General features: G+C 41.6%; 1 protein-coding gene across 1 annotated transcript in view; it reads right to left on the bottom strand.

The window, feature by feature from the left end:
* LOC139153314 (putative deoxyribonuclease TATDN2) overlaps nt 1–15,815 on the bottom strand; it is a 46,337-nt gene extending 30,522 nt beyond the window's left edge. The window contains exon 1 of the mRNA XM_070727065.1: nt 15,552–15,815. Coding sequence (XP_070583166.1) covers nt 15,552–15,815 — 264 coding nt within the window. The remainder of the gene's footprint in view (nt 1–15,551) is intronic.
* Between the last annotated feature and the right edge of the window lie 728 nt (nt 15,816–16,543).

The raw sequence follows: 16,543 nt of genomic DNA, 5'->3' as shown, positions 1-16,543 counted from the left end.
TGATTTTCAATTAAGTTGTAACTAAGTAGATGAGTCAAAAGAAGAAAGGATTTGGACATGCCTACTCTCTTTCTATGAACATGTCTATTCTCTCCTTTGACCTCACCTACTTCTTCCTGATCCACCCATACATAACCTCTAATCCATTCCAGGAGGCCCATGTACACAACTGCGTTTATTAGTTACATTACCCATTAACTGCATTGTCCATTCTTGAACAGAAAGGCAAGATGTAAATTTCAATAAGAACAAGAACTTGTCAATATTGACCTCTTGACTTTTTCAAGGTTCAGACTAGGCACTATGTAATTTCTCTGGTATCATAGGTAGAACTTAAGCTATGCTTTGGTGTAATGTGTCCAGATATACAGAGCTACACAGCAGGAATTGTCAAGATACCAAATTTATAGTGTGGCAATTTAGGAACCAGTGCAGAGAAATAACCAGGACACTTTTGTAGAAAACAGTAGTAACAGTTTTACTCTTCAGTTCAATCAAAATATCTTCTGTCTTAGTCTTCTATTTACAGGAACAAACTTTCTTTTAACTATATGCATTAAAGCTTGCTTACATGTAGATACTAAACCAATTCAGGTTTCTCCATATCAACATAACAGCTCTAACTCAATAATTTACTCCTGCTCAAAACTGCTCCAGTCAGCTAACTAATAACATTACCACTAACAACAGCCAACAAAAATCGTAAAGTTGCTTTGCATTTTATAATGCTCTGGCCCAATCAGGTTGTAGTTTACACCTTATGATTCAGCTTTCATTACTGTTTAACATGCTTACATCCCTCTTTTTACCTTATATGGTAGCATAATGGAATATCACCTAGGATTGAGCTAATCCTTGACATAATGTCCTTATGCCATTCACTGTTTGTTTAATTTATCCATGAATTTAATGACCTCAGTGCATTTGTGAGGTTATGCAAACACTGGTCTTCCAAAATTTAATTAATTATATATAAGAGTTTGAAATAATTAATTGGAGAAGCTGATCCAAACCATATTTTAGCCCTACAGTAGATACAATCCAAGTTGTTTTAAAGCTCATAGCTGGGACCCAGAATTTATTTCTGCTGTCAAAACTGATCTTGTCACACAAAAAAGCTACAAGATTATCATACCAATTTCAGAGGTATTCTTTTTAAATGTATGTGTAATGATAGGTGGCGCTAAAATCAAGGCGGATAGAAAGAATAGATGGGCTACATTTTAGATTTTCTCTATCAACACCTCTTCTACTCGCCTGTTGGGTTAAAACTGACAATAACTTTTAGGGTTGGTTTGTCATTGGAATTGAAAAATTTGGGGAAGAGGTGGATCAGTATATGTGTGAAATATACTGTTGCTCTTGCAGTGAGTTCTGATAGCACCACCATGGATATTCAGTTGCATTTTGGAACAAAGCTTCCTAGATTAGTTTTATCCATGTGTGTAGGTGCATGTGTGCATTTGAATGTGGAAACTGCCTTAGTGTTTACAAATGCTGGCATCCTTCTGGTGGCGCAGATCAGAAGGAAATTTTAAGCCAAGGGTTGGCATTGTGTTGCAATCAGGATTCTTTTCTAGGTGCCGCTGGAGCTGTCAGTCAAGCTACTCAATGTATTCATTATTCTCTAGTGGAGTGTTATGCTCCAGGGGAACACCGACAGGCAAAATGTTACAACATGCCTTATAACTGCAGCAAGAACATCATTCCCAGTGGGTTCCAGCACAGGGTTTATGTGTTCTAGAGAACTCTTCTTTTTCCTGGAACATTGAACCTAACATGTGACCTTCAGAAACAACAGTAGCAGATATATGCCGGATCAAGCTCTATTTTGAATAGGCACGGGCGGCCCTTTCTGAAGTTGATGGCAGCTGGGTGAGCTGGCAGGAGTAGGTTTTAAGGAGGTGCTGCATTTCCAATAGAGTCCTTTGAATTCCAGGTGTAGCTTGCTCATTTGATTTTTTTAAAAAATAATTTCATTAGAGATTACAGGTTTTTTTTAAATAATAAAAAACCTAATACTGTATATACTACAAAAAAAAAATACAGTGGTACCTCTACTTAAGAACTTAATTCGTTCTTAAGTAGAAACGTTCTTAAGTAGAAGCAATTTTTCCCATAGGAATCAATGTAAAAGCAAATCATGCGTGTAAACCCACTAGGGAAAGAAATAAAAACTCGGAATTTGGGTGGGAGGAGGAGGAAGAGGAAGAAGAGGAGGAGGAGAGTCACTGCCAAGGGAAGAAGGTGAGGGGAGGGGAATAAAAAAAATCCAAAACTTTAAGGCTTAAAAAAAAAAAGAGGGACTCTGAGGCGGACAGGAGGAGTACGCTCCTCCAGTACACCCGGCGCGAGGTTGCCTCCCATACACTGCCTCCCATACATTGGCTGCTGCTACCTGCTGCCTCTTCCTTCCCATGCTGAAGGGCTCCCCTCTCCTCTCACTTACTCGCTTTGTAGCTGGTGCCTTTCCTTCGCTGTAGTGACTCCTCGGCTGCCCAGAGCGAAGGGAGTGTTTCTTTTCTCTGGCCGCTGGCAGAGGTTTATTCCCTGTCCAAGCGCCCAGAGAAAGGAAAATGCTTCATTCGTCTGGACTGCCAAAGCCTCCTTAAGCGCCACTGAAAGGCTCCTCTGGCAGTGCAGATGGCCGGGACTAAAACCCACCTCTGTCATCAGGCATGGGGGAATTGAGATACTCCTTTCCCCCTAGGCCTATACAATTTATGCATGGTATGTTTGTGTGTATGTTTGGTTTTAATAAGTTTTTTTTTAGTTATTTTAATATTAGATTTGTCATACGCTGTTTTATTATTGTTGTTAGCCGCCCCGAGTCTACGGAGAGGGGGGGCATACAAATCTAATAAATGAATGAATGAATGAAAGAAAGAAAGAAAGAAAGAAAGAAAGAAAGAAAGAAAGAAAGAATGCCAGGGAACTGGCTGGGCCTTTGTGCTGCTCTCAAATTTCCTGGGAAATTTTTCCTGGCTGGGGTTCTTAAGTAGAAAATGGTTCTTAAGTAGAGGCAAAAAAATCTTGAACACCCGATTCTTATCTAGAAAAGTTCTTAAGTGGAGGCGTTCTTAAGTAGATGTACCACAGTAAAGAGAAAAAAAATAGAAAGTGTGGAAAAGAACATTCCTCCCTCCATATAAAAAGTAAGTTACCACTATCTCTTATAATATGACATAAGTTCTTTTCCGATATCTCAATATTTAACTTCAGACAGTCCTTGACTTACAACTATTCATTTACCAATTGTTTGAAGTCATAATGACAATGAAAAAGATGGCCTAGGACCAGCCCTTGCACTTGCAACCATTGCAGTATACCGGTGGTCACATGTTGTGCTTGGCAATTGCCATATATTTATGGTTGCAGAATATTTATGATAGTTGCAACATGCTGGGGTCATATAAATTACCATTTGTGATCTTCCAAACCATCTTCTGACAAGCAAAGTCAATGAGAGATGCTGCACTTGGTAAACAATGGTGTGATTCACTTAAGAACTGCAGTCATAACAACTATGATAAAAAAGTTGTAAAATTTTGCTTAGCAATGGAAATTCTCACCCCAACTGTGGTTGTAGGTTGAAAACTACCTCTATAAAGAAAACCCAAAAATTTAATCATTCATTTCTTATCAGCAAAATCAATTATATCTATTACAACTTTGATTAAATGAGCCAACTCTATATTCCTTCCACGCACTTTAGGAATATTGGTTTTTTAATCCAACAATAATATAAAATAATGCCCTGGAACTTTGTTTTTCAAAAGGCAATTGGACTTTCTTGTTTTTCTTTGAAGATATTTCTCTTCTCATCCAAGAAGCTTCTTCAGCTCTGACTGGATGTTGGGGAGTGGAAGGATTTATATTCCTTGCAGACAGCTGGTCATATGCATTCTTTTAGACAGTCATTGCCACTTGGAGGTTTATCCTTAGAGTCACCTGAGTAATGCAAATGGGTGTGGAGCCTTCTTGGAACTGCTGACAGGATTGTGTTGCTGATTGGAGATAGATGATGTTGCTTGTTAAATCATTGGATTTGTTTTTTGTATTGCTGTTTTGAGCGGCTCCGAATCTTTGGAGAGGGGCGGCATACAAATCTAATAATAATAATAATAATAATAATAATAATAATAATAATAATAATCCCTCCTTCCTTGACTTAAAAGGCCTGTTTGACCCCTTCTTTCAAAGTAGTGTAACTCTTTGTCCAAAATGTGGACATTGCTATCTTCAAAAGAATGGCCTTTGTCTTTTAAATGCAGATACAGTGTTCCCTTGATTTTCGCAAGTTCAAACTTCGTGAAAAGTCTATACCACGGTTTTTCAAAAATATTAATTAAAAAATACTTTGCGGTTTTCCCCCTATGCCACGGTTTTTCCTGCCTGATGATGTCATATGTCATCGTCAAACTTTCGTCTGCCTTTAGTAAATATTTTTTAAAATAAACTTTAATAAATAAACATGGTGACTAATAATCTAAATGGTTTCTAAGGGAATGGGAAATTGTAATTTAGGAGTTTAAAGTGTTAAGGGAAGGCTTGTTCATAGCCAAAAATAGTGTATTTAATTCCGCATTTCTACTTCGCGGAAATTTGACTTTCGGGGGCGGACTCGGAACGCATCCCCCGCGAAAAGTGAGGGGACACCGTATACTGCTGAATCTTGTCTTTTCAAACACCCAAAAGCCAAACATTAGCGAACTTTTGTTTCCCAATAGACAGATCGGCACATGTTTCACTGCATTATACTGCATATACTACGTTGCTCAGTTTGTGTCTGGGTGTTTTATTCTTGGGTTGGACAAGCTTCTGCCTTAGTTGTATTCTTAGGTTAAAAGTGTGCATATTTTTGACAGAGAGGACTGCTGGTTTGAAACAGGGTTCAAAGAGGCCATCTATGTCAAAATTGAACAGCCCTCCCTCAACAGAGCATTCTTAATGCCTCCAAAAATACAGACAGTCCTTAGCTAAAAGGTTTCTTAAGGTGTCTTTCCATTTTTAAAAGGTGTAGTTCAGTGCAATTGCCAAGTTTGGTACAGTATGCAATTTCTCATCTTTGGGAGAAAACATATGTACAAATAGTATATATGTGTGTGTTTTTTCAGTAAAAGTATTTTTCCCCTCCACATCAGCAACATACACAACATACATCACATATACCAATTCTCTAAATTGAGTTTTAGTTATCGCTCCTTTAACATATCTCCTCAATAATCTTCTATTAATATTCTATGTGCAGAGTAGCTGCTTAGCTTCCTTTTTATCTTTTGTTCCCCCCTTTTGTTTGCTTGGTAAAAAGTTCCCAAAGCTTCCTGTGGCCCGATCTGCTCAATAACACAAGAGCTTCAGGACTTGATAATTTAATTCTGTAACTGGTACAATAAAGTTGTACTTTTCCATTTCATCAACCTCTTTATTTTAGTTTTGTACAGTTAGGTTGTGAAATGGATACATTGGCTACCCAGAACAAAATAATAGGAATATTACAATGCAGGTGACTCCTGCAACCATTTTTACAAAATGACTCCTATCTGCTTGTATTTGCCATATTTAACATGGGTAAACAAACAAACAAAATAGATTTGTGTATTAAAAACAGAGGTAATTGTGAAAGCTGGAATGATTGTACTGTATTAAATGTTCAATCTTAACAATACAAAGGGATTCCCTCCCCCATTTTTTCTTCCAAAGCATGTGAAGAATGACGTAACTTTTTGGAAAATAAATCTTTTAGCGGTCTCTTACTAAAATAATGTGCGAAAAGAAGACCCTGCAGATTTCACTCCATTAGTCATTGTCAACTATAGGAAGCAGTGCTCATCTCTGACAGCATCTCCATTGAGCCAATATTGTCTGAAGGCATTTCCATGTTATCTGGCATTTCCCTGTCGTATGGCATTCAGTCTTGAACCTGAGCTGCTGACTTTCCAGCCAACAAGCCCAGCATCTTAATTGCTGGGCGAACATGCTGCCTCCAAAATAGACCACTTATAATTTGAAATATATTGCCTTATATTATACACTGTATTTCCCTGATCTGATGTCCTGCTGATGAATTAGGACTATAATACTTTTCACAGGCTCCTTCCAGAAAAACCTGTTGTCCCACTGTATTTGGACAGACCAAGCAATTATATATTTTCAAAACCACCTGATGGTCAGGCAAGGAATAATGAATGGAAACTGATCAAGGAGAGATTCAGCTAAGAAATAAGGAGAAATTTTCATCGCAGTGAGAACAATCAACCAATGGGACACTTGCCTTCAGAAATTGTGGGAGATTCATCACTGGAGGCTTTCAAGACAAAACTGGGCTGCCACCTGTCAGAAATGTTGTAGCTGTCAGAAATGATGCAGCTTCAGCACATTATTTTATCCCCTGGTTAAGGGCTTAAAAATTTATTCTGAGAGAGTAACAATGAAAGAGCTTGCAATCCAGTAAGAGCTGGGAACATTAGCACCTGGCTAGAGTGGAAATAATTTTATTTAGAGCAAGTTAGAGCAAAAACCTTGCAAAGACTTAGGGCTTAGAAAACATTCTTCACAGAGAGTAACAATGAAAGAGCTTGCAAGCGGGTAAGAGCTGGGAACATCGTTAGCACTTGGTTAGGGCTGGAAAGAAACTTACTCAGAGCAATGAAAAAACCCTGCAAAGACTTAGGGCTTGGAAAACATTCTTCACAGAGAGAAACAATGAAGGAGCCTGCATGGTAAGAGCTGAGAAGATTGTTATCAGCTAGTTAGGGCTGGGGGGAAAAAAGGCTACATTCAGAATATAAGACGCATATAAGGTGGGTCTTATACATTGAAAAATACAGTTTTGGGTAGGACCATCATTTGGTTCCCTCTAAGAATCTCAAGGATGATAGGTTGCAGAGGTGATGAGGATTCTGATGTTCCTAATTTCTCCTAATTGTTCATGAGTGGTGTCTGCATCTACATGCAGACCTCAAGCAACGGTAATTACAAGCACTATATTTGGATCTCTGGTGGATTCTTCATACAATTGAATTATAAAATGAGCATTGGAGTTGAGCAAGATGGCACCACAAAACTGATTATGATAAATATACCTTCATCCATTTCCCCCTGCATGTCTACGTGAGAATCTATCATGTCTTAGGTCTTTCCATGGCAAGCACATTCATCAAAACAGATGCATGGATATTCCTTGGTAAGATAAAAACGAGTACTCTTGTGGCTGTGGGACACATTTAATCAATTTTTGTGGAGGCAGAGTCCACAGTTAATCTGTAATATATATGTTAGCTGGGCCAGAATGTTCTATTTCTTTTCTCAGAAAGTTGTTTTTAAATTGTCAAAGCTTATTCTGGGCCTTATTTAGAACTTACTTTGTTATAAGAACTTGTTTTCTTATTAAATTCCTACCTGACAGTAGAGGAAAATGGCAGGGCTGATTTTAGGCAGCTGCTCTGTTGAATTATGGTGTGAAAAACAGGTGCTGATTGCAGTCGGGGAACTATCCAGTCAGAGTTGAAGAAGCTTCTTGGATGAGAAGTGAAATGTCTTCAAAGAAAAAAAACACAAGAAAGCCCAGTTGCCTCCTGAAAAAACACCCTTGGGACAATCACAACCTGGATGACTGAGAATCTCTACAGACTTTCAGGGAACTTTAGGTTTATCCTCCTGACATGCAATATTGTGTGCATAGAGATTTCATTTCTAGCCAAATTATTATTATTATTTAAAAAAATACTACTTTACATTATTATTAAAATTCAATGTTTACAAAAATTTAAGGCAACCAGAAAGATAAGGATTTCATTCTTCTGTTTCCTTCTCTGCTTGGAACCCTCTTCTTTGCAAGTGACCCCGTTCCTCTCCCCCAGGGAAGGCAGGCGGTGGTGCTGAATTTGGTGAGGGAATGACAGCCAAATTCTGCTTGCCGTCTTCAGCAAGCATCCACCTGCTCCGCTGGTGCCTTTTAAAGTCAAGTTCAGCTTACTCACCTCCTCTACATTTTCCTTTGTTTAATTGCAGGTGATGATTCAAAAGAAGTCTTCACCTGTTTTACGGAGCTTTCATCTTCTCGCAGACAAAAGCAGGTTCGGGCTTGGTGCTCGATCTGCGGCATCGTTAGGCCCTTTGGTATTAAAGTGGTTGAGATGACCTCTGGGCTTTTAAGACTTTAGGGCTGAATTGATGTGCATGTGTAAAATCCAAGCTTTGTTGTTTGGCACCGTTTTCCAGCATTTGTTATTCTTTCTTTTTCTTTTTTCTTTTTGTTCGTCTTCTTAAGTTGGAAGATGATGAGGACTATACGATACATTACATTCTCTCACAGCTTGTTATTCATGCAGTCACGTGGCAAAGCGTAGACATCGGATTGATTTATTTAGAATTTATGCTTTTCTTGTGTGTTGCTTCGGGCCTAGAAGACAGTGTGCGTGAGCTCAAATGCCCTTAACATTTGGCACATCTATTCTGTGAATCAATATCATTATGTGTAAGTAAATATGGGAGCTTCTGCTTTGTGTGGAAAGTGTCTGTTTTTTCTCCTGCTCAAAGAAACTTGGTTTTGTGTGTGTGTGTGTGTGTGTGTGTGTGTGTGTGTGTGATATTGGAACACTGACACTTGGATAAAGAGCATTGGAAGATCTTGTGGCTCTTGGGCAGGTTTATTTAATCTGAGCATTCACATTAATTAAAAGCTATTGTAAAAAAAGCTCATTGTCCAGAGTAGGTAGGACCAATGAAAGAAGGGACTGATTGGTTGAGTTGATGTAATGCACCAGCATGGAACCAACATATGGATTGCATAGAGCAGTGATGGCGAACCTATGGCATGGGTGCCACAGGTGGCATGTGAAGCCATATCTACTGGCGTGTGAGCTGTTGCCCTAGCTCAGCTCCAACATGCATGTGTGTGCCAGCCAGCTGATTTTTGGTTTGCACAGGGATGCTGGGAGGGCATTTTTGGCTTCCAGAGAGCCTCCGGGGTGATGGAGGAGGACGTTTTTATTCTCCACCAGCTCCAAGGAAGACTTTGGAGCTTGGGGAGGGTGAAACACGAGCCTACTGGGCCCAACAGAACTTTGGAAACAGGCTATTTCCGGCCTCCAGAGGGTCTCCGGGGGTTGGGGGAAGCTGTTTTTGCCCTCCCCAGGCATTGAATTATGGGTGTGGGCACTTGCACATGCATGATAGTGCACATGTATGCTCTTTCGGCACCCAAAGAAAAAAAGGTTTGCCATCACTGGCATAGAGGTTAAAATTACTGCAGATGAACTATAAAAATCCAGAGAACCAGTAGATGGCAGAATAATTTGTTTTTCAATAGTTTTCTATTGAGGGCTGGATTTTTGCAGCCCAAGTCGGTAATACTAATGAAAATAAGTTGTGTAATTTTGAAAGGGCAATGTGGACCAGGAGAAGTGCTGTCATTCTCTCTCCCTCCCTTCTCCTTCTCTCCTATCTATCATATTTCTACACTATCCATCTCAGCTAATGTCAATTTAAAAATAAAGACTATAAAGCGGTATAAAAAGCATATTCTTAAAAGAAAAATCTGAGTTAAAGGCAGAACAAAAAACAAAGTTAAAATTTGAAAAGTTAAAAAGCTAAGGAGGCGGAAGGAGTGTCCACAGCCCGGGGTTGGGTTCGATTTAACCTTCCCTACCGGTTTGCATCGTGCCAGATGTTTGCATTTGTGCATGTGTGCTCGCTTCACATCGGGAAATTCATTCATTCATTCATTCATTCATTCATTCATTCATTCATTTTTTTGACGTCTATGATGCCCAATCCCAAAGGACTCAGGGTGGCTTACAACAGTATAAAATTCCAAAAACACTAAGAAGTCAAATATAAAATTTAAACTGTAAAATCTTAATTAAAACCATAATAACTAACCCATTAACATGCATACATAACATTCATACAATATGGCCATGATAGTTGTTAAATTCATGGGCCCCAGGCAAAGCCAGGTCTTAGTAGCCTTACGAAAAGCCAATAGGATGGGAGAAATATGGACCTCGAGGGGGGGAGTTGGTTCCATAGAGCCAGGGCAACAACAGAGAAGGCCCTCCCCCACGGCCCCGCCAACCTGCATTGATTGGTCGCAGGGACCTGGAGGAAGCCCACTCTGTATGTTCTTATAGAGCCCTGCGACATATGTGGCAGGAGATGGTCCCATAAATGACCCTCTGTCCATGTGCAGAAGCCTCCAAGGTCTCATATCTCATTTTACTAAAACTACCATATATTTCGGAGTATAAGACACACCTTTTGCCTCCCTAAAAGAGGCTGATAATTTGGGTGCATCTTATGTTCTGAATGTAGCTTCCCCTGTAACGATCTTCCCAGCTCTTACCGTGCAGGCGCTTTCATTGTTTTTCTCTACGAAGAATGTTTTCCAAGCCCTAAGTCTTTGCAGGGTTTTTTCCATTGCTCTAACTTGCTCCAAATATTTCTTTCCAGGTGCTAATGATGTTCCCAGCTCTTACCGGCTTGCAAGTTCTTTCATTGTTACTCTCCCCAATAAACGTTTTAAAAGTCCTGACCAGGGGATAAAATAATGTGCTGAAGCTGACCAGACTAAAGACGCTAGCCAGATGAATATTTGGTAGGCAGATTCTTTCCCCTATTTTCTTCCCAAAAAACTAAGGTGCATTTTATACTCCGGTGCGTCTTATACTCCAAAAAATACAGTACAGCGGTACTTCTACTTAAGAACTTAATTCATTCTTTGACCAGGTTCTTAAGTAGAAAAGTTTGTAAGTAGAAGCAATTTTTCCACAGGAATCAATGTAAAAGCTAATAAGGCATGCAAACCCATTAGGAAAGAAATAAAAGCTCGGAATTTGGGTGGGAGGAGGAGGAGGAGGAAGAAGAGGAGGAGGACAGTCGCTGTACAGAGCGAAAAGAACGTTTCTTTTATCTGGGCGCTGGCAGAGGTTTATTCCCTCTCCACGCACCGAGGGAAAGGAAAATGCTTTGTTCGCTCTGGACTGTGAAAGCCTCCTTACGTGCCACCAAAAGACTCCTCTGGTAGCCCAGAAAAGTCTGAGATGGCTGGGATTAAAAGTGGAAAGGCAGGAAACTGGCCAGGCCTTCGTGCCGCTCTCAAATTTCCTTGAAATTTTTTCCGGGCTTGGGTTCTTAAGTAGAAAATGGTTCTTAAGAAGAGGCAAAAAAATCTTAAACACCCGGTTCTTACCTAGAAAAGTTCTTAAATAGAGGCGTTCTTAAGTAGAAGTACCACTGTATATCAGTTTGGAAGGCTTCCAAATATGTAAGTCTTACTCTCAGTTTAGATTGTTATGTTCCATTTCTGTTAGTAGTATCAAGAACAACTATTTTAATTGCCAACACACTGCAAGCTCTGTGGAACAGTGTAGAACTGTGATGGCAAATCCATGGCATGCATGCCATAGGTGGCGAGTAGATCTCTCTCTGCGGGCACATGAGCCGTAGCCCCAGCTCAGATCCTTGTGCATGCCCGCATGCCTCCCACCAGCCAACTGGTTTTTGAGTCTCTGCTGCGGATGAAATATATGCACATCTCAGGTTGCATGTGCATATGCGTGGGGCAGGACATGCATGGGCTTTGTGCATATGGAGTGTTGTGCATGCATGCATGGGGGCAGGGCACATGCATGGGGCATCACATGCACATTGCATTATGTGTTTGTGTGCACGTGTGCGTTTTTGGCATTCAAGGCCACAAAGGTTAGCCATCACGGGTGTAGAAGTAAATAGAATCTTCTTCAGGGTAGACATTCTGTGGCTTTCAAGATGCTATTAGATTTTAACTACCAGCAGCCTCTGGAGAAAGGTAATAAATGCTGCATTTCATGCTTTGTAGGGAAGAAGCAATCAAGGAAGACATACGAAGTGAACCTGAAGGTTCTTATAACACTTTTCAAGCTATTAATATAAATATCACCGTATCATTGGGGAGTCTGAATATTTACAATCCCTGTGTTTTACAACTGTCTTATTTCTTTATGTGAGGTTTATCACATTAAACAAACATTTGTGTTATGCTTGAAATGATTCCACCTGGAACAGTCCACAATGATACCTTCTACTCTTAATAGGACAGATTTGATTTTGGTTTCCTTTAATAATGAAAAATCAACAGATAGCTATCCTTTGACAGGTTTGTGAAAATGTTTGGCAGATTATGTCTACTGTTTGCCAGATATATATACTGTAAATAATACCTTTGGCTTGCTGGCTGAAGAAAGAGAATGGCAAAGCCTAGAATTGGAGAGAACATTTAGAATATTCAGCCTAATATCCAGATTAGTACATCCCAATTAAACCATTCCATAGATGATTGTCAACTAATATTTTATTGAATACATACAATGAGGAGAGCCCACCACCTCTCAGTCACGAAGACGTCCTTCCTGGAGTCCACGTTTCTGCCGGCCAGGAAGGATGTCTCTGTGACGTCAAAGCTCCACCCATGGAATTCCCTATTGGGATTCCCCACCTCCGTTTGAGCCTCCCGACCGGCCGACAGCTCCGCGGCTCTTTTGCAAAGCTGACAGCTGGGCGGCGGGGCTTCTCGGCGTTCTCCTGAACCTGAACGCCAAACCTGAACTTTTGCCGAACTTCCGGGTTCGGCGTTCGGGAGAATGCTGAGAAGCCCCCCAGCTGTTTCAAAAGGCGACAGCTGGGCAGTGGGGCTTCTCAGCGGCCTCCCCAATGCCGAACCCGGAAGTTCGGCAAAAGTTCGGGTTTGGCGTTTGGGTTCGGGAGGACGCCGAGAAGCCCCCCGGCTGTTTCAAGAGGCGACAGCCAGGCGGCGGGGCTTCTCGGTGGCCACCCGAACCCGAACTGTTGCCGAACTTCCAGGTTCGGCATTCGGGAGAACGCTGAGAAGTGCCCAGCTGTTTCAAAAGGTGACAGCCGGGTGGCCGCGCCCAGCAGAGCGCCATTTTTGCATTTTTTTTCTTGCACGCATTAATTGATTTTACATTGTTTCCTATGGGAAACATTGTTTCGTCTTACGAACTTTTCACCTTATGAACCTCCTCCAGGAACCAATTAAGTTCGTAAGATGAGGTATTACTGTATGTAGAAAATTAGACTAATATCTACTGCAACTGTCTGGAAATGGATCTGAAGGATCAGTTCTGTTTTCTGGTTTCAATGAAACAGCTAATTGAGATCTCTTGATGTTATGTTGTAGCTTTGAGTACTGTCCTCTGTAGTTTATGCATTGGTTCTAAACCAGTAAATTGTGCACTAATGGTAAAACTCAGAAGTAGTCTAGGTACACAATAGTGGTAGTCCTTGACTTTCAATCATTTGTTTAGTGATCATTCAAAGTTACACACATTTTGTTTTGGATCCAAGATGGTACCGACGAAGGCTGCCTTGGTGAAATGCTCTCAAATGATTTCTTTATTTTCTATTATTCTCTGCAATTCTCTACAGATTTCATACTCATAAGCCCATCTGCTAAGAATTAGGGAACATTTCTTTAAGGAGCAGCTCTTTGTACCCTCACCCCCATCTGTCTTTACAAATACAGAGGAAATTCTAACACAGGAGGAAGCAAAGGGGAAACCCCGATTCGTCTCCTTGCTGCTGCTGTGCTACCGAGCAGATCAGCTGCTGGGCAGCCGAAGGAACCTTCCCTGGGTCTTCCCGGCTGCCCACGCAAAGGGGAAACCCCGGCTCCTCGCTGATGCCCGCCGCTCGCCCGCCCGCCAGCAAGAGGGGGAAGACCCAGGGAAGGTTCCTTCGGCCGCCCAGCAGGTGATCTGCTCGGTAGCGCAGCAGCAGCGAGGAGCCGAATCGGGGTTTCCCCTTTGCGTGGGCGGCGGCGAACGCAAACTCCACCATCTACGCATGCGCGGCCATAGAAAAAAAGGGCGCGCATGCGCAGATGGTGTTTTTACTTCCGCAACCCTACATCGCAAAAAATCGATTATCGCGAGGGGTCTTGGAACAGAACCCTCGCGATAATAGAGGGATCACTGTATATTATTTTTGTGGAGTTTAGCTTTCTTCAGGATACATTGGTAGCCTGACTGTTATAGCCATCCTACCATGAACTTTCAATATATTCCAGTGTTTAACCTCTGCTTTTTCCCCTGTACACCTTGCTTTTCCCAAAATAAAATAATCAAAATGAAATAGGAATATTCCTTCCGAACTTATAAATACAGTGTTCCCTCGATTTTTGCGGGGGATGCGTTCCGAGACCGCCCGCGAAAGTCGAATTTCCATGAAGTAGAGATGCGGAAGTAAAAACACCATTTTTGGCTATAGACAGCCAAAAACTACCCCCCGCCCACCCTTCTCCAAGGCCGCACAAGGAGTCGGGCTAGAAGTTGGGGGTGGGGAGCGATGAAAGTGCGGAGGCTGGCGAAGATTGTTTTGAATGTTGGCCGTCTCCGCCTCCCCAACACCTCCGGCCCCCTTGTGCCCCCGGCTTCTCACCACTGCCCCACGCCTGCCCGATCCGGCCCTCTCTCCAGCTTTGTTTGGGTGCGGCTCCTCCCGCAGCAGAGCTGGCGGCTACGGCTTCTTGTCCTCCTCATCCGGCCACTAGCCGTTCTGAGCACTTTGGGAATGCCTGCCCCACCCCTCTCACAGTCCCTTAGCTGAGAGCGCTTTCATCCCAGCTGTCAGCAAGGGGGCTGCAGGAGAGGCAGGGCAGGTGTTCTCACAGTGGAAGCCAGCGAAGGTTATTTGGAATGTTGGGCATGCGTGCATGCACGCTTCTCATCCCCCTGCCAGCCCACCCAGTACATTCAAAATAAAAACCTTCGCCGGCCTCCGCAGAGAAGAAAGGAAGAGAGAGAAAGAGAGAGAGTGTAACAGACAGAGCGAGATAGAAAGGAGAGTGGGAGAGAGAAAGTGAGAAAGAGAGAGAGAGAAAGAGAGAGAAAGAAAGAAAGCGAGAAAGAGCAACAGACAGAGCAAGGTAGAAAGGAGAGAGGGAGAGAGAAAGTGAGAAAGAGAGAGAGAGAGCAAGAGGGGGGAGAGAGAGAAAGAGAAAGAAAGCAAGAGAGAGAAAGAGAGAGAAGAGAGGAAGGAAGAGAGAGAGAGCAAGAAAAAGAGAGGAGAGAGGAAGGGAGGGAGAGAGAGGAAGAAAGCAAGAGAGATGTTGATGGCTGGGGGTCTTCTAAGTCATTGGCACCTTCATCAACATCTTTTTCTCCCTTAGCTGCATCGCCTCATTCTTTGTTCGCCAGATGGGTGTAGAGTTGTTGTGCCTTTGTCCATATCATATTGGTATCCAATGCAATGCTCTTCTTACGGCAGTCTTGTACCCACACGGACAAAGCAGCTTCCATTTTCATAAGCCGTTTATTTTATTTATTCATTCGATTTTTATGCCGCCCTTCTTAGACTCAGGGTGGCTTACAACATGTTAGCAATAGCACTTTTTTTAACAGAGCTAGGCTATTGCCCCCACAATCCGGGTCCTCATTTTACCCACCTCGGAGGGATGGAAGGCTGAGTCAACCTTGAGCTGATGATGAGATTTGAACCGCTGACCTACAGATCTCCAGTCAGCTTCAGTGGCCTGCAGTACAGCACTCTACCTGCTGTGCCATCCCGGCTCTAGGTGTCACCATCCTTTTTGCTGCCTTGTTGAATGTGATCATAGCTGTTGGTCTTATATTCTTTTCATCTTTCCGAATGTATCTCACACTTGATTCATTTATTCCATAGTGCCGCCCAACTTCCGCATATGAGCAACCCCCTTTTAGCATATCTAACAGTTCAATCTTCTCTTTAATTGTCAGCATCTTCCTGCTCTTTTTACTGTCACTGCCTCCGCTCCGTGTGGAACATTTAGGAGGCATCTTGGGTATGTCTTCCAATAAGTTTTAATACTGTACACTAGTTGTAAAAGTAGTAATGCACGCCGGGATTTCGGGCCATCAGCAATGACGGCTGAAATTTTTGCAATAATACCACTGATTGGCCGAGATTTTGGGCCATCAGGGATGATGGGCAAAATTTTTGCGATAACAACAGCAGATGAAAGTTTGGTGATGACGTATGACGTCATCGGGCGGGAAAAACCGTGGTATAGAAAAAAAATCTGCAGAGTATTTTTTAATTAATATTTTTTTGGAAAACCGTGGTATAGATGTTTTGCAAAGTTCAAACTCACGAAAATCGATGGACCACTGTAAATACAAATTTTCAAAAATTTGTTTCACTGCCATGAAATATTAATTAAAAGTATATGTTAAAATCTTGCTGATAATACTATAAGATTAAAAACTATACCAGCAAAGTAAAGAATTTTGGAAAATAATTATGATGAGCTACATAAAAATTATACAAATCTGTTCATCATTCTTACAATTAATATTGAAACACAGATCTAAGAAATCCTTTAAAAGTAAGAACTATTCAGTTAATGCCCATACGTTTTGTTTATGTAAAAAATGTTCTGTATTTTTTCTCTCTCCTGTGATAAACAGTACGTCAAGGGTAAGAATGATTTCAATCTGTATCTGCCATAATGAGAGCACTCCAAATTAATCAAGAATAATAGACATGGGGTTTTGAGAAAGTCCTC

Source organism: Erythrolamprus reginae, chromosome Z, assembly GCF_031021105.1.
Source record: "Erythrolamprus reginae isolate rEryReg1 chromosome Z, rEryReg1.hap1, whole genome shotgun sequence".
Classification (NCBI taxonomy): Eukaryota; Metazoa; Chordata; class Lepidosauria; order Squamata; family Dipsadidae; genus Erythrolamprus; species Erythrolamprus reginae.
This window is presented reverse-complemented; position numbering and strand designations above follow the sequence as displayed.